Consider the following 17470-nt stretch of genomic DNA (forward strand, 5'->3'; position numbering starts at 1 on the left):
GCACCCGCCAGCGGCCTGCCCCACGTCCCCACAGCACCCAGGTGGCCACGGGGCAGGCACAGAGGGCCTCTGTGGGGCGCTCAGCTCAGGATGACATCCGCATCCAAAACCGCGCTTGGAGCCAGGAGCAAATCCGTTCCTACAGCTCACGCCACATCAGCGCACACCCAGGACACCACGGAAACAGTCAGAAGTCAGTCCAGAATCGAGAATGTTGAGTGGATTTGTTCTTTAGAAGAAAATCAAGATTGATTTTATGCACAGAAGCTCCTACTGACAAAAGAGTTTCTTCATGCTTTACAGTTCAGATGTCCATAAAAGTGACACAGCTGCACGCGGAAACAAAGGCAGCCTGTGAGGAAGCATCGCAGGGCACCATAACAATCTGCATTGTTGCTGGACCACCATACAAACACCAAGGCACGCTTGGAGACAAAAAAAACATTCAACAAGGCCCAAGTGACTGCGTGAAACACCTCCACAGCACCGGCCTTGCGCAGTTAGCTGCCGCCGGCTCCCAAGGTTGTCACCACAAGGGATGGCAGCACCGCGCTCGGAGGCCGGCAGCCTGCGGCCTACATGGGGAGCGGAGGCACGGGCCTGCCAGGCTGAGGCTGCACGCCCGGGCTCCCAGGAGGGAGGCCACGGCTTGTCGGCAGGGCTGACATGGCCAAGCACCACTGCCCGGTGCTGAGCCCTGTCCCTCAACTGGAACCGGCCCTGATGGTGAGGTGAGTGCCCGCCTGCGGCCCAACGCGCGCTGCCAAATGCTCCACTTGCGGCCCAAACAGAATCACAGAATCGTTAGGGTTGGAAAAGCCCTCCAAGATCATGTGGTCCAACCATCCCCCTACCACCACCATCACCGACTAAACCACGTCCCTAAGCACCACGTCCAACCTTTCCTTGAACACCCCCAGGGACGGTGACTCCACCACCTCCCTGGGCAACCCGTCCCAATGCCTGACTGCTCTTTCTGAGCAGAAATGTCTCCTCATTTCCAATCTGAACCTCCCCTGGCACAACTCGAGACCATGCCCTCCAGTCCTATCTCTAGTTATCTGCTGCAGAGCATACCTCGCCCCAGCTACCTCAGCTGGGGTCACGAAGCGTTACTTTTGCTGCTACAAAGAGAAAGCTGGCATTTCACCTGTTTAGGTTAGACAAAAACACTGAGCGTTAACCTTACAATGCAGATAGCCCCTACAAGAACAGGCACACGTTGACCCGAGGAGACATTTAGCACACGCCTGCATTGTCTCGTGCAGTGAGCAGCACAGACAGGGCTCTGGCTGGGTAGGATCAGCCCTGCACGACTTCTCCTTGTGCCTCAGCACAGACACTGCCTGCTCCCTGTGCGGAGTTTACACTGAGAATCAGCTAAAGACACCTAACAGTAAAAAAAAAAAAAAAAAAAAAAAGACCCCCACACAACAAAAAACACACACATGGTTCTTGGGACAAGAACCATGGGCAAAACAGCCCGACTGCTGCCAAAATCAGCAAAAACTAAGAGACAGTCCTTTCTCTGGACATGACTGTGAGAGCATGCAGGGAGCAACCATTTGCAAAGACAGGAATGTGGTATGACAAACCCCCCCCAGATTGGCTAGGCAACTCAGAAGCAGGGGTGGAAAATAAGTTAGTGATACTTCTTTAAAAAATATTTGTTTTCTTTAAATGGAATAAAGTATTATCCCAGAGATGCACAGCACCTTATGGCTTAATAGCCATAAAATTTATAAAGCTACGGGTATGTAAAAGTCTTCTCAACAAGTAGAAGCCCCCTAGGAACAAACAATCTCAGAACCGATGTTGCAACCTTACTGTTAGCACAGCTTTCGCAGGAAGAAGCAGACCCACACTCGTGGTGTGGAGGAGACCCAAGCCACGATGGCCCTCTATGTCCCAAGGAAAGTTTCTTTCACACTGCCTCAGGCAAAACCCAGCTCTCAGCAAAGCATTCAGCAAAATAGCAAAAACAGGCTGAGGATTTTCACATCCGAGCTTCCTTCCTCCTCCTCAGCCTGAAATCAAATAGAAACCGGTGTGACATAAGGCATCTGTATCATTGCTCATATGGTGACAAGCCTGGGCTGAAGACGAGGGCTAGAGGAAAGTTCGGAAGGAAAGAAAACGAGAACAGCAAGGTTGTAAAACCTCAGCTCTGAAACTTAAGTTTGCAGCGTAGCTCTTTGTGAGTGCAACAGAAAGATGCTCTGCTCTTCAGTGAGAGAGGGAGGCAGGGAGCTGCTTGAGGAAAACGTGCCAGGGAACAGCTGGAAACAAAAGCTGAAGGAGATGGGGCGGGGAAGGAGGAGACATTTTACATGGGTTTTCCTCTGCAGTTTATTTCCAAGAAAAGCACACACCAACAGATGCAGACAAGTTCATCTCGTGATCTAGAAAAATCAAAACCTATTGGTGTTTAAAAAACAAGCTCAAAAAATAAAGAAAAACGTAATTCCAGTTATTAGGAGAGCATTCCACCCATTTCAGATTCATACCACTCATTTGACATCACCTCTGTGGACCTGAGGCTCAGACATATGAACAGCCACCTACGAGCAAAGCTTTTATGCAGTGTGTTAGAGGCAGTCAGAACTGCCCAGGTGACCGAGAGCTCTGCAGAATAAGTGCCTAGCTTTGCAAAAACACAACCCTCCTGAAATGTGATGCGTGCACAACAGCCTAACACACTGAGCATCCTCCATCCTGACTTGAAGAGAGCAGAAGACATCCAGACCTGCTAGGGACCCATCAAGCAGAGACAGAGCTCCAGTACTGTATGGTCAGAAATATTTTTTACACAAAGGAAAAGTAAATGAGGGAGAAATAAGAGATACTGGAGGGGTTTCCAATCCAAAGCCTGCTCCGATGAGATCAGTTTTGCATCCCTGATGACCATGGAAAAAACATTCCTGAAGGACACTGATGCAAGTGCTGGCAGACGCGAGGACCTGCTGTAACAAACACTCTCTGCTCTTTCAATAGCTTGGAGAGATTTCCAGCAGCATGATCAGCGTGTCTGAGCTGAAGCATTCCCCACAGACCGATCCTGCAGCCACGACAGGGACGTGACGGCGAGGCTCCATTTAGAACATCTTGCCTCAAATCCAACTCCCACCAGAGTGCTAAAACCTCAGAATAAAGCATTATTCCCATTACCACAGCCCTGCCGCTGCATTAGCGCTGCCCCAGCCTGAGATCTTGCCAAGCACGGGTACACCCAGCAACGATTGCCTGTGTGCTCGGGAGGGAAGGTGAGCTGTCACAGAGGGCCTCTCTTTGCAGAAGCTGCATGTTTAAAGCAGAACTGCTCGCCTGCATGCTTTTGAACATCCACAGAGGTGGGTCACTCAAGTGACAACAGCATCCTCGGGTAACAGAGCTCTAAGAATAGTGCTTGAATGCAGACGCTGAGCCCCAGATGGGGATGGGGTCGCAGCCAGGCACGGGGTCTCCCTGCGGAGGGGCCGGTGACATCCCTGCCCTGCAGCGGGACCACGGCTGTGTGGTGCCTTCCCATGCTGCTGTAAGGAGACCAGAGTGCAGCAGACATAAGCTTCCCTCCCCATGACTTTCTTAATACAAACTGAGAACAGAAAAAAAAAAAATAATCTATTCCCCTTCCAATCAAAACCATCTGCTCAGAAACATGCTCCGTTCCTTCCCGAGCACACGTTTCTCCTCTCCTATGGGAGCAGCAGCAGGTGAGGGGGAAGACTCTGCCACAGAAAAAGCATTCAGTCACGTGAGGCTCAGCAGAGAACACATTGCATTCATGTCTGAGCGCTGAGGCCAGCCCAGGCCCTATTTCTGGTGCACGCCGAGCACCTTGCCACACGGCGTAGTGGCATCCGCGCCTGCCGGGCAGCGGCTCCGGATGAGTCAGGCCGTGGGGCTGCAGCACGGCGCAGGGCAGCCTCCTCAGCAAGCCAACTGACGAGCTCGGCAGGATTGTTTCAGCACACCAACAATGAGATGTTCCAGAAAGGATGGGTGACACGGCGCTGACAGGGCACCGGGTCCGGCTGCGGACGAGCACAAGGCCGCTGCTCAGCTCAGCGCTCGCAGCCCCGCCGCGTCCGGCTTCCACCCGTCCTGCTGCAGCACCGGGGCAAGGGCAAGGACAGGACCCTCGGGGGCAGCAAAAGCACTGAAGTGACAAGCGAGCCACGTAGCTGACTCCTGTCTGTGAGCAAGGCACGCAGTCCTGCTCCGAGTCAGCTCTGACACCACCGCAGGGCTAGAAACCCCCCTGCTGCACCTCGGGAGCACGGCTGAGCGCTGAGAGGGAAAAGCTTTTGGGGAAAGGCAGGGTTTTGGTTCACCGGTGAGGTCCTCCAGCTGTCAGGAGTAGTGGGGGGGCTCTGAGAGCAGCAGCCTGCTTCCACAGCAGCAGGTTTGGGAAATTTGCGGGGAAAAAGCTGGGAAGGACAACACTGGAAGCTCAGAAGAAAGAACCGTAGCGTTCTCCCAAAAGCTCGTATTTTCCCTAAAATACTAGGAAGAATGCTTCCTTAGGGCTTTCTGAAGCTGAGCAAGAAACAGCAAAGTGGAATTCCACCTCAGCTAGAAACCCTCCTGGGGCAGGGGTGCCAACGCCCAGCCACACGGCACAAGGGGACAGATCCTGCTCCTCACGGGGAGCACGCTCAGCCTCACGCTCCTCGAGACCAACGCTCTCAGCGGCTTCAGCAGCACCCTAGTGGGGAACGCAGGTGAGAGCTGGACGCCAAATCTCCGTTCGCACTGCCATTGTTAAGCCTCCAGAAGCTCTGTGCCTGGTGTCTGATGTAGCACAGGGTACCATGCGACAAGGCGACGCTGAGAAGCGGGGCTTTGGCTTTGGGATCCTGAACGAGGACAGAGAGAAGCAACCAAAATGCTTTAAGACCAGACTCATCATAGAGCACTCCAGGCTCTCAGAAACTGGATGGGAGCAAGCAGAGGCTCCCTGCTGCTTGGAGCTTACGAAGGAGATGCTGATAAGAAAGCCCTTTTCCTATCCCTTAGCCACCCACTCCTCCAACACCTCACAGCTCACGGAGCGAAGACGAATCCCTCCGACTCCTTTCCAGACATCAGGTGTACGGCAGATAAGCAGAAAAAGACACAGGGCTTCATTTACAGAGTTTCACTTTTAAAAGATGTCTCTTCCCAGAGCCGAAAGGAAGGTATTTCACACTGCATTTCAAAAACCTGCATCCAAACAGTTGTCCTTGGCCAAATGACCCCAATGGGACAGCGCGTGGGCACCTTACTTACCCCTTCCCCTACACAGGTTAGGTACAAGGGATCTGAGCACGAGCCGAGACATGTCCCTGTCACTATGCGACCTAAAGCACGCTCCTTTGCACACTGATCAGGGCAAGTTTCATCTTCTGGAGAGAGAAAACCAGGCGTGTGCCTGCGCATCGAGGGCCGGTCTCCGTCAGGGCACAGCCAGCGCACACGGCGAGGCTTCCCCTGCCAGTACGTACATCCCAGCTGATCAGAGGCAGAGGAAACCTGATTGCCAGGGCTGTCAGGAATATCTGTGGTATCAAATTCACTCAGATTTCAAAGCTGCTCAATCTGATTATCCAAAAGGCATGTAGTTGCAGAAGCAACAGAGACTATCAAGGCACATACTGCTGTAATAAAAACAGCACGTGACCTAATTCCCTAATTAGGAATAGGTTCAATTGCCTACAGAAGATGAGGGAAGGTTTTGAAAATGTTAGTTCACTGAGATTTCTTTTTTCGAGAAATAGTGTTACTTCCTTGTTACAAACAGCGGGTACAGCGATAAACCTGCTACAGCCACAGCAACAGCTCTCCGGGCTCTGCACATACATCAAGGAGCCCACCACACACTCACTTTCCAATTGTCCGCATTATTTCTGCATCACTAGCCTCAAAACAACAGTTGTGAACATTTTTATTGGAAGACAACTCCATCGTTAACACCCCACTTAAAACAACCCCCCCCCCCCCCCCCAGTTACGCTCCTCACCCCTCCCTGTGCAGCGAGCGTTACTCCCAGGGAGCAGCTCTGTGGCTCCCGGAGCAGGCGGGTGCTTCAGGGATGCAAAGGCTTCAAGGAAGCTGACTAGCGCCAAGTGTCTCCTCGAATGCAAACCGCACAAGCGCAGCCAGACATCCAAACAGATGAATGATACCACAGCCTCCTAGTTCCAGAATTTGCTACTCTAATTTCACAACTACCCTGACTCCTGAGTCACTGCCTCCCCGTGAGTATCTGCAGAGCAGGTGCGCTCTTGCATCAGCTCCTACGGAGATGGCAGCAGCTCAGAGGGCCGAGCACAGCATCGGGAGGCGAGCCACACCGCTCCTTTATGCTCCGTGTTCAGCCAGCTTCGATTCAAAGCCCTGAGAAGCACCCGATTCTCCCAGATCCCTGTTTACAGACAAAACAGGGCACCAACTGCTCCAGCCCTCGGGCCAGCTGCAGCGCTGGGGCGGGATCTGAATTGCATTGCTTCTGTCGAGCCCCTGGGGCCATTATTTTGCATCGAGGCTGGGGAGAAGGATGACAGATTGAATATCACCCCAGGACCTGCACCCTGCCAGGCCGTGTTACGCTTTAACTGCGGCGAAGGGACGCAGGAAATAGCACAGCGCCACTCCTTGGCTCTTAATTACGGTCTTGTGACACTATAGTTAATGGTCTGTCATGGGCTCCATTATAAGCCCTGATGTTTGCAGGAGGTGGACAAACGGAGCTGTGCTCAGCAGCCAGCTACCAAGTCCTAACAGCTTTGGTGTGGAAATAAACGCTCACGTTCTTTTGTTAAGGGCCTCGCTTCCTTTTAGCACGGCTCAGCCCTTGCATTAACCCCCGCAGCGATAATGGAAAAGCAGACCGGGCTCTTTAAGCAGGCCGCGGAGGCAGAGCTCGGCTCGGTGACGGCCCCGTGGATCCGAGCTGCGGGATCTGCGCGTCGGGCGGGCACATCGGGCACCAGCTGCTCCGCCGGACCCTCCGGGGGATCCCCACAAGCAGCGGCGGCCTCCCCGCTGCCCCGAACGCACACCCTGATGAGCGTTGTTGTGAGGAGACAGGGACAAACCCGACCCAACAAACCCAACCCAACCCGGCCCAACCCAACGAAACCAACCCAACCCAACCCAACCCAACCCAGCCCAGCCCACCCAGCCCCGCGCTCACCGTTGCTGTAGGCGTAGGGGGACTCGGACGCCCCGTCCTGGAGGCTCTCCAGGATCTCGCCCTTGCCCACGTCGCTGTCCCCCACCAGCAGGAACTTGAGCAGGTAGTCGTAGCTCTTCACCGGGCTGCCCTGCGTCCCCATCGTCCCTCGCTCCGCCGGGAGGCGCAGGCCGCATTCCAGGCTGCGCCGCCGGGCCCGGGGCAGCCTCGGCTCCGGGGCCCGGCTCGCGTGCGCCCCGCGGAGCTCAGCCCTCGCTCCGCTCGCCTCCCATCTCCTGCGGGACCTGCGGGGGGAGGACGCCCGCGAGGAGGACGGGGAGCGCCGAGCGCCGCCCCGACAAAGCCGCCCCGCCGCCCGCCCGCCCCGGGGCGCCGAGCCCGGCCCGGCCCTGCCCGGCCCTGCCCGCCACCCGGAGCCCCGCCGCGCCCCGGCCCCGACTCCCCCGCCCCGGCACCAGCCCCGGTCCCGGCCCCGGCCCCGCGCCGGGCGCTCACCTCCGCGGCCGGGCGCCCCGGGGCCGGGCCGGGCCGCGCCGCCGCCACCACGGCCGCAGCCTCCGCCTGGCGCCGCGCAGCGCCCGCTCGGCCCGAGGAGAGGCGGCGGCCGGGCCCCGCCCCGCTGCTCCGAGCCCGCCGCGCCATAGGCCGAGCCGCACGTCCGTCACGTCCCGCCCCGCCCCTAGAAGGGAGGGGGCGGGCGAGGGGGCGGGCGGTGCCGGGGGGGGGGGGGACTACGAGTCCCGGCGTGCTTTGCGGGGGTGGCGGAGGTGGGAAGTGGGGGACGCGCCGGGGCGGAGCATGATGGGAACGCGAGGCCGGGAGGGGGGCGGCGGGGCGCGGCGGGGGGGCGGCCCGGCACCTCGACCACCCCCCCCCGGCTGCCCCCGCGGGGCCAGCGAGCCCCATGCAGAGGGACCCCATGGGCCCCCCAGAGGGACCCTGTGGACCTCCGGAGGGACCCCGCGCCCCCCCCAGGGGGACCCCATGGACCCCCCAGGGGGACCCCATGGACCCCCAGCGCCTGCTCCGGCTCTGGCGGACCAGGAACCGGGGTCTGGCCGCACAGCGGGGCTCAGCCCCACGCCGTCTCACGGCCCCTCTGCCTGCCTGACCCCCCCAAACCTCTTCCGTGGTCGTTTCCAAGCAGCTGTGGGGGCGGAGGTGCGGGAAGGGCGGCCGGTCCTGCCCGGTTTGTGACAGCCTGCGAAGGGAAACAGGGGACGGAGTGCGTCCCCACGGGGTACCGAGCTCAACCCTTACAAGCCTTCAGAGAATCCCCCCCACTTACTGCCACTGCTTAATTTCTGCAGCATCCCCCAGATTCCCTTGGGTGGAGCAGGAGGGCGATCAGGGTGGATGGGTCTGGGGGCAGAGGCCGGGGGTGCTGGGGCAGGGAGCGGGGGCAGTCGGCTCCCATCTCTCCCCCTCGCCCCATGAGCATCGCAGTCAGAAGGGGCTCAGGGGCCTGGGAGCTGCCGTGGGTTGGGCTGGGAGCCGCAGGCACGGGGACGCTGGGCAGCCCCATGGCAGCCTCTTCTGCCAGGAAAAAGTGTCACAGAATCATTAGGGTTGGAAAAGACCTCCGAGAACATCGGGTCCAACCATCCCCCTACCACCAATGTCACCCACTAAACCACGTCCCTAGGCCCCAGGCCCAGGTAACCTGCTCCAGCTGTGAGGGTTTGAAAACTGCCCCAGAAGTGGAGCAACCTGCAAACTGAGCAGAAGGGGATAATGACAAACGCATCAGTCCTCAGCCGGCTGAGGAGCTCCGAGCACCGACACCCGAGCACCGTGCACCGGCCTGGGGCTGGCAGCTCTGTGCCTTGCTCCCCGGGGGCCCGGTTGGCTCCCCCCGCCCCGGTGTGTCCGTCTGTGTCCGTCTGTCCGGGCTGAGCCTGCTGCCACATCCCACGGCGCTCGCTGCCTTTGTTCAGGGGCTGGCAGGCGGCTGGGAGCCAGCGCTGCGGCAGGGGGGCCTGGCGGTGGGCACGGATCCAGCCCCGCGTGCCCCCGCCTCGGTGGTCCCAGCCCAGCTCCCTCCCCATGCTGAAGGGCTGGAGCTCATTTGCTGCCTCGGAGCCGCACGATCTCACCTCCCTTGGGAGGGCTTGTTTTGATGAGGCTTTTGTTAAAATAACCTCCCCGCAGTCACTGAAAATGCATGAGGAAGCGCAGAGCGCTCAGCTCGGAGCCGTGGCCCTGATGTGCTGCGTAAAGCGGCACAAAATCATCCCCCCGCAGCAGGCCCAGCCGTCCTCACCCAGCACTGCCTGGTTTGGGTCATCCCAAACGCAGCCCTCAGCAGCCCGGCTGCCCCAGCGCCTGCAAAAGACCCATGAAAAAGCAGACGTCCCGTAGCAGACGACCCATGAAATAGCTGACTTGATCTGCAGCAGCCGCTGCCAGGCCCGTCCCGGGGAGCAGGGGCAGGCAGGACTGCGGGGGCTCTGGCTGAAGGCAGGGGCCGGGCTGGGCGAGCGCTGCGGGCAGAGGGGCCCCGTGCACGGCCGGCGGGCAGGATCGATCGCCCAGGAGAGGAGAGAAGTCATTCCCCGCGCTGCTGCTACCATCCAAAGCTGCGGGGCACAGGCGGGAGGAAGAGGCCAGGCAGGGATCTCCGCGAGTTTGCTTCTCTTCTTTGCCTCTCCACCTCAGTCCTGCCGCTCTTTCCAGGGCCAACCCTCGAGCCGAGGTTTATGGCTATTGGAGTGCTCCTCATCCCCCTGGTGGGATGGTGGGAAACCGACCAGATCCCACGCTGACGGTAATCCCCGTGGGAGAGGAGAAGGCAACCCAGGTGGCTCCGGATGCTCCCAGCAGCACGGGGTCAGGCAGATGCCGCGGGGTGACCCCAGCAGCCGCTTGCTGCCGCAGGGACGTTATCGTGGCCGTGCACCCAGCTGGCCGCACCCTGCCCAGCGGGCACGAGGCAGCCGGTGCAAGCTGCTGAAGAACAGGGAAAGGAAAAAAGAAGAGAAAAAGAAAAAAGAAGAGGAGGAAGAGGAAGAAGAAGAGGAGGAGTAAATTCAAGGGTGTTGGCCGCTCTAATGTGGAAAGGAGAGGAGCAGCCCCAAGCACCCCCAGTTCCCAGGCATGGCACATGTTCCTGCTCAGGTGGTGCAGCTTGTCCCCTTCGGCCCTGCCTCTCACCTCAAGCAGCCACGTGTTGTACAGATGAGCCGGCGGAAAACTGAGCCACGGGGAAAGCTGCTGGTGGGGCAGCACCTGGACCATCTCCCAGTACTGGGGCAGGATCTGCTGGATCGGTGCTCCTCCTCGCAAGGCTTTTGTGATCTGGCCTCAGCAGAGCACTCAGCTGGGTGAGCGGTGAATTACCCCGCGTGTGCGGGGAGCAAAGATTGTGGCCAGGCTGGGGGGAACAGCCCAGCCCTCCCGCAGCCTCCCTGCTCCATCCCCGCAGCACCAGCCGCTGCTGTAGGCAGCCACACAGGGGTCGGCATGCAGAGACAAGAGGGAAGAGCTTGATTTTTCTCCCAACATCTTTATTCCAGCGTAATCAAAATCCAATTAAGTTCCGATTAAAAGGTTTAATTAACCAAAAAATCCACACCTGTCAGCAGAAAAAACCATCTCCATCCCTATATTGTCACCCAGCAGCACCTGCAGAACCTCTCTGGTCCCCGCCGCACGTGGACCAGCAGGTACGAGCCCCGCGAGCATCGCCGTGCCTTTGCACAAATGGTGCTGGGATGGGCACACAGCAGAGCTGCTTACTGAGCTGCTGAGCTGGACGGCTGTGGTAGGAAGGAAGTCACTGCTTTGAATGGTGCTAACAAGGGCATTTTAAAGCAAACGCTGTCTTGCTGCTATGTGAGCACTTTGCTCCTGCTTAGCACTCGGTAGCTGCTGCGAATGCAAACAGAAAATGGGCCGCTGCTGTTTAACCAGCACATGAGACTTCCTCATCGTCTCTGATGTTCACATGCAAACACACACGTCTAATTAAAGTGCAAATGTTTCAGAACTTCAAAAAGTATTTTAAAACTGAAAAGACTGTAAGTAGAAGGATTGACTACAACAGTGGTGAAGTTCTCATGAACTTCCCCAGTCCCAGATGCTTCTTAAATACTGCTACGGACAGGAGAGGCACATGCAGCCTCCCTCCACCCCTGCTGGACACAGCCCGGGCTCTGGCTCCTCTGCTTCCCCAGGCACGCAGCGTGCCCAGCACCGCCGCCTGCTTTCTGTGCCACAGCACCCATTTAGAAACGAAGGGTTTACATCCTGTTGCTTTCAGCATTTATAATTGCATGCAGCCTCCTCACACGCAGCTTGCTGAGACAGTAAGCAGGCAGCCGGCGCGTTCTGGGTTTGAGGTCTGTGCCCTGACGTGGGCAAGCGCTGGAGGGAGGCTGCCAGCTTCCACCAGGGCTCACGGGACAGGTTCTCTGAGCAACTCTTCAGCTCCCAGTGAAAAAAGGTGGGCCAGATGCAAAGGGGATGGGATGGGTGCACTGTTCCCATCTGGGAAGGGAGATCAGCTGCTCACATAGGGTTTGGATTGCTCTAAACATGTTTATCCTGCACAGTGGAATACAACCTGGAAGATCCTGAATGAGCTGGAAAGCCCGGTGGCCTCATGTCATGCAGATGAATCTGCTGAAATCCAGGCACGTCCCCGCTGTATTCACCAGCATGCTGCCACGGAGAGCCCCAGAGCACCGCGCAAAGGCAGCTCCCAGCTCCGTGCAGCCTCACACACCGCCAGCCTCGGGGATTCTGCCCCACGGCCCTCAGGGTTCCCGCTCTGCTCAGCGCAGGCAGTGAGCTTGGCTGCAGTGCAAGCACTCTGCTACCAGGTCCAGAAACGCTGCCAAGGAGCAGGGCAGGTAACTGACCGAGCAAGAAGGCCTCGGTGACCATGCAGGGCTCTGATACTGCCCAAACGAAGGGATCCCTGAACAGGACTGCTCAGGAACAGAGACAACACAGGACTGCATACCCTTCAAAATCGCTCAGGAGATTTGAGTTATAATGTCTCCTAGCTCAGCGTAACATAACAACAGGACAAGAGGCAATGGGCATGAATTAAACCACATGAAATGGCCTAAACATCAGGAACACTTATTCGTGGTGACTGAGCACTGGCACAGGTTGCATGGGGAAGTTGTGGGGTCTCCTTCCTGGGAGACTGTCAAATCTGTCTGGACACGGTCCTGGGCAACCCGCTGCAGATGGCCCTGCCTGAGCAGGGGCGTTGGACCAGGTCCACAGCCCCATTCCAACCTCAGCTACCCTGTGATTCATGACGGTGTAATCACCAGGTCTGGGCACAGAGTAAATCAGTAAAGGCTTGAGATAAGGAAGAAGGTGTTGTCGCAGCACTGGGATCAGGCGACACATGGCAGAAGGAAAGCAACTCATTATCTGCGTGATGACAAACAGGAGATTTGCCTGCTTTAATTTCACACTATTAAACAGAAGAAAACTGCCTACCCGTGTGGATCCTCTGTGAAATTAGAGCTGCTTGGGCAGGGCAGACAGACTGCCCTGTCCCTAAAGGACAGGAGCTACTCCCATGCTAAGCAAGGTGTTCTCAGAGCTTAAGACCCACACGCTCTGTGCCATGTGTCAATTTTAATTGTGGAGTTGCACAATGCCAGTGAGGCTGACACGGCTCCTTTGGGTGCAAGAGCCGAGAGGGAGTCACCATGCCCTGCCCTCCCGCTGGCTTCAGGGATAGCTGCGTCCTGCACTGCTCTGCTCCCTGCTAACTGCTGAGTGTGAGCCAACGCAGGGGTTATACGTACGTGCGATGCTCGTTTTCTGTGGGTCTGACGATTTATTTGTATGTGCCAGGAGAATAAGGCACAGTCTAGCTGCAGGATCAGGGAAGCCTCCCAAAACCATAAACAGAGTCTTCGGTGCAGTGTAATTACTGAGATTTCCTTTCAGCATCGTCACATGCTATTCTGGTTAGGAAAGGAAAGTATTTCTCAGAGGCAGAACTTCTACCTAGGATGGAGTTTTACATGCAGTGAGTTACATTTTCCTTCGCAAAAATCATGCCTATGTAAAGAGGCACGTCAAATGTTGTGCCGGCACTGGAAAACAAAAGGTAAAAGAAATAATAACAATAATAAGGAAATGCAGTATTATAAAAAAGCCTGCAAGATTACAGTCTTTGAATGATGGTTGGCAAAGACTGCTTGCTGCCTGCTGTAAGTTATGGCACAATAAATTAGTGCCATAACCTTATCAGCAGTCTCTTCCCCAGGGAAATGCCAACCTGCACTGCTGTAGAAGACGATGCTGATCCCACCTTCTAATTAGAGATGCCATAAGGTCATATGTTCCTGAGCAGGATGTCTGCTAAGTTGTTGTAATGTCTCCGCGCAGAATCGGAAAAGGGTGGGGGAAGGCTATTTCACATTAGTGACTGGAAAGGAAGAACAGAGACGTGGCAAATATCCAGCAGAAGAAACTCACAGGCTCGGACACCATCAGAGGCAAGGAGAACGCCGAGTACCAGAAGCAGCAGGACAGCTCAGGCGCTGGTCCTGCCTGATACTGGAGAATCACACCCACCGGGGGCTGTTACTTCCAGCTGGGCTACTTCAGGTCACAGAAGATTCAGGCTCCAGTTTGTGGAGAAGCTTTTTGTCCCTTTGGTATCTCATCATCCCCAGAGTCAGTACCAGATGTTAGTGAACAGACCCAGTGCTGGAATGTCTGACATGCTTGGCAGGTTCCCAATAGGAAGGTCACATTTGCTGTTTTGTGCTGTCCCTGATGCTTTCAGGTCACTCGATCCCAAAGGACAGCCAGGACCAGGACCATCATGAGCTGTTTTGTCTTACAGAGAAATTTCAAAAGCCAGGATATTAGGAACATTATTTCCACAGTACCAAAAATAATAAAGCGTCCCTCAGCAGTTAGTAAACCAAACCATGCAGGCATGGGAGGAAGCAGGGGGAATATCGTTGAATTACTCCAATGGAAACACAGGAGGAGGTAAAATGTAAACCTGCCCTGCTGAGTGGCAGGTAAGGCTGGCTCTCCAGGACGGTGACTTAAGCTGAAGTACAAAACATTTCTCAGACCGTTCACCCACTAAATGGATCACAGCCCGCACCTACTCAAACCTGGAGTGGAAGAAATACTCAGACAACAAAGTTCCAAAAGAAGATACTGTATTTGTACATGAGTTTTAAGCACTGATCGTTAAAGAACAACAAGAATCTCTCCAGTTTCTGCAGCTAGTGATGGCCCATCCAGAGCCAGGGGTGGCAACAGTGGCGGAGGGGCTTTTTGCCACCTGGGCCCTGGATGAAGGAACCACATCATCACCTTTTGGTAGCAGTGCCTGTGCAACGCTGCCTTCCCTCACCATGCCCTTAAGAAAACTGCAAGACCTCAGCAGCTTCTGTGCTTGCCTGCTAAGGAATGTCTGGACCAAACGCTTGCCTACAGAGCTTCATTTTCTTTCCATCAAGCTATGACTGCAGAGGCAGTGGCTGCACTGCCAGCGGCTGTTAGCAGCTACAGACAAACGAAATGTACCTGCCAGGGACGCTGTAAAGCAGCCAACATTCCTGGGGCTGTAATCCTTCTCTTCTGTGCTGTCTCCAGGCACACAGACGAGACATGGGGCTGGGGTAGGAAATTCTTAACCTGCGAGTGGAGGTGCAGACCGCCACAACACACACATCCTCCTTGTCTGTCCTCCGTGCCCTTGGACAAACAGAGCCCTCTGGGGCCGAGGAAAGGATCCAGCATGCCATTTAATGCAGCCATTTGGGGAGTGCAAAGCAGCAGCAGGGTGCCGTGACACTACATCGCTGTTTCAGTCAGGGCAGGAGGAGCTCGCAGACCCAGAGTCCGTGTACTTTCAGGTAACGATTGTATAAAACTGTCTGCACAACAGCAAAGTACACAGCGGGACATCACGCTCTTGTACACAGAAGCACTCTCCCCAAGACAGGGAAGAGAAGACTCACTGGGAAGGGGAACAGATGTCAAAATAAGCACACAGTCAGAACAGGATGCAGAAAAGCCAGTCACTGCTGCACTGCAGAGGTAGCATCCAAAGCAGGAAAATCCTCCTGAGACAAATGTGTCTACAGTTACAGGGAAAGAAGTGGCTTTAAATACCTCATCTGAAATCACTTCAAAATCTCTTTGACCACCAGAACATGCAAAAGATGAGGCAGCACAAGAAGAGGCTCTCATCTGGGCCCCGAGAAGCAGGGAGGTGTACTGACCCTGCAAGGGAACCCAGCACACACTTCCCAGCGCTGCTTGAGCTGCATACCAAGCTGGGCTGCTGCAGTCCTCTGGCAGACACCGCAGCCGGAGCCGGACTCAGCAAAGCTGTGTTTGCCTTGGACTGCAACTGAGAAAGAAGCCCTGAGCCTTGGCAGGGCCCTGAGCTCTCAGCTACCACAGCTCGCTGCCGTGTCAGCCTGGGCAGGCTGGGGTTTGAAGCTGTGCGCCCTGCACTTCCAGTTCTGGTGTCAGCTCAGGGCTCAGCTCTCCCCAGATTTGCTTTTGAAAAACGTCGATGAGACCCTCTGTGTTTCATATAGGCACAAATGAACCACAGTCTATGTTTTTGGGCCTCCAGTCCCATTGTTTCTATGCTCACACCTGCTTTGGTGCTGCACTGGGCGGGGGGTGGAATCCAAGCCCAACCAAAAGGAAAAGAATAAATATCCCCTGAACCTGAATAATCCCACTCTACAATTTTCAGTGTGTGACTCTAAAAGCTGATCCTCCATGTTCACTTTGATCAGCTGGCTTGAATGCTGAAGCATAAAAGGTCCAAAATGCCCTTTGGTAGAATGCACCTCAACATTGTGACTTTAAACCACCTGAAGGGCTGGTTCATATGACCCTGTGAACTTACATGGAAAGATATATACAGCATGAAACCATTCAAGGGGTACTTCCTTGATTACACTAAATGCTGGTTCCATGAGGCACTGATGGGTTTCACCTTTTGCATCAGAAAAAAATCATTAGCCCCTGGTGCCAGCAGGCAGACATCGCGGGTAGGATAACACCGCATTAACAAGAAACAGCCTGGAAACCAAACCAGCTCAAACATAGTGTAGGGGAAGGGGAAAGTTGAAGAACAATGTTTAAAAATACTTGCTTTTAAGAATTCAGCCCCTCCCACATTAACAAAATCTAATTAAAGGGATCCAGCAGCTGTTGGCTCTGAGATACCTTTGGTCCAAAAGTATTAGGAGTCAGTATGTTTTTCTGACCAAGCCTTTCAGTCCTGGCTCTTCTGCTTTGCTTAGTCCTGCTTCTCTCCTTTGTGTTTCCAAGGGTAGATCAGCTCTCCAAGGAACAGCTTCTTGCAGAGGGATGTCCAGGAATCCTTAGGGTAACAGCTGTACGTAGGCAGCCTGTACGTCTGTACCACACTGCCATACGACAGGGGGTTGATCTATGAGGAGGAGAAAGAGGGACAGCAACAAAGAAAATGCATTAAAGCAGGAGGTACAGGCAGTTGAGACAGGCAAGTGTGACTTTGGCATAGCACCGGCCTCTGTTAGAACATCAACACCACTACTCACAAAACGTCAAACTCCCTCTCTGGCTAGTTATATCTATTTAGCCTCGAACAATGCACTGAAACATTAACAAATCGAGCTTGGCAAGGAGTATTATTCAAATAAGTTCCGAGCAGAGAAGCAGATGCAAACAACTGAAGGATTTGAGAGCGCTGCTCAGTTTACAAGGGTGTGGGACTGTCACCCTGTTAAGAGGCTGTAGTGGTTGGAGAGATGGGGGTCTCCCACTGCAGATGCAATACTCCTTTGGGGATGCACTTCGACTTGTAAGAACTATAACGTGTTACTTCAGCCATCTCTTTTACTGGCCTACTACTTTAAGCCGCTAAGTCCTCGGCCCACAGCTACACTTCAAGCTGAACATGGTATCACTTCTTCAACACGTGGTGGAATCGTCTTCCAGCAGAACAGCACACAGACCACACAAAGGGCTGCTCATTACCATTTAAAATCAAGTCTCTTTGGCTGAGTTCATAGTTTTCAATTTGATTTCAATCGCCATCCTGAAAATGATCTGCCTGCAGTCCCTACCTACACAAGCTCGTAGCCTCTGACTGCAGTCACAGAATTGCTGTGTTGGTCTTTTGGAAGATGGGGGAGTCAGACAGATCTGTTAGCTGGAGAAGGGGCAACAGAAGCACGTGGAAGGATATCCTCCTCTAGTGAAAGGGTCCAGTTATGTTGGAACAAACCATGCAGATGCGTGAAAGAAGAAAGAGACTATAATTTGTGGTAGAAAATCCAG

The 17470-nt window shown here is 55.1% G+C and overlaps 2 protein-coding genes across 5 annotated transcripts in view; both read right to left on the bottom strand.

The window, feature by feature from the left end:
- Window positions 1-7785, bottom strand: part of RAB40C (RAB40C, member RAS oncogene family) — a 33466-nt gene extending 25681 nt beyond the window's left edge. Inside the window, exons 1-2 of the mRNA XM_083799665.1 lie at window positions 7673-7785; window positions 7178-7461 (exon numbers count right to left, since the gene is read on the bottom strand). Of these exons, the coding sequence (XP_083655791.1) occupies window positions 7178-7319 (142 nt within the window). The 5' untranslated portion in view covers window positions 7320-7461; window positions 7673-7785. The remainder of the gene's footprint in view (window positions 1-7177; window positions 7462-7672) is intronic.
- A 6532-nt stretch (window positions 7786-14317) lies between these two features.
- The window catches only part of PIGQ (phosphatidylinositol glycan anchor biosynthesis class Q), a 34941-nt gene continuing 31788 nt past the window's right edge, over window positions 14318-17470 (bottom strand). For all 4 annotated transcript variants that reach the window (XM_083799961.1, XM_083799962.1, XM_083799963.1 and 1 more), the window contains exon 11: window positions 14318-16598. In XM_083799961.1, coding sequence (XP_083656087.1) covers window positions 16446-16598 — 153 coding nt within the window. In that variant the 3' untranslated portion in view covers window positions 14318-16445. The remainder of the gene's footprint in view (window positions 16599-17470) is intronic.

The sequence above is a fragment of the Anser anser genome (genome assembly GCF_964211835.1).
Source record: "Anser anser genome assembly, chromosome: 15".
Classification (NCBI taxonomy): Eukaryota; Metazoa; Chordata; class Aves; order Anseriformes; family Anatidae; genus Anser; species Anser anser.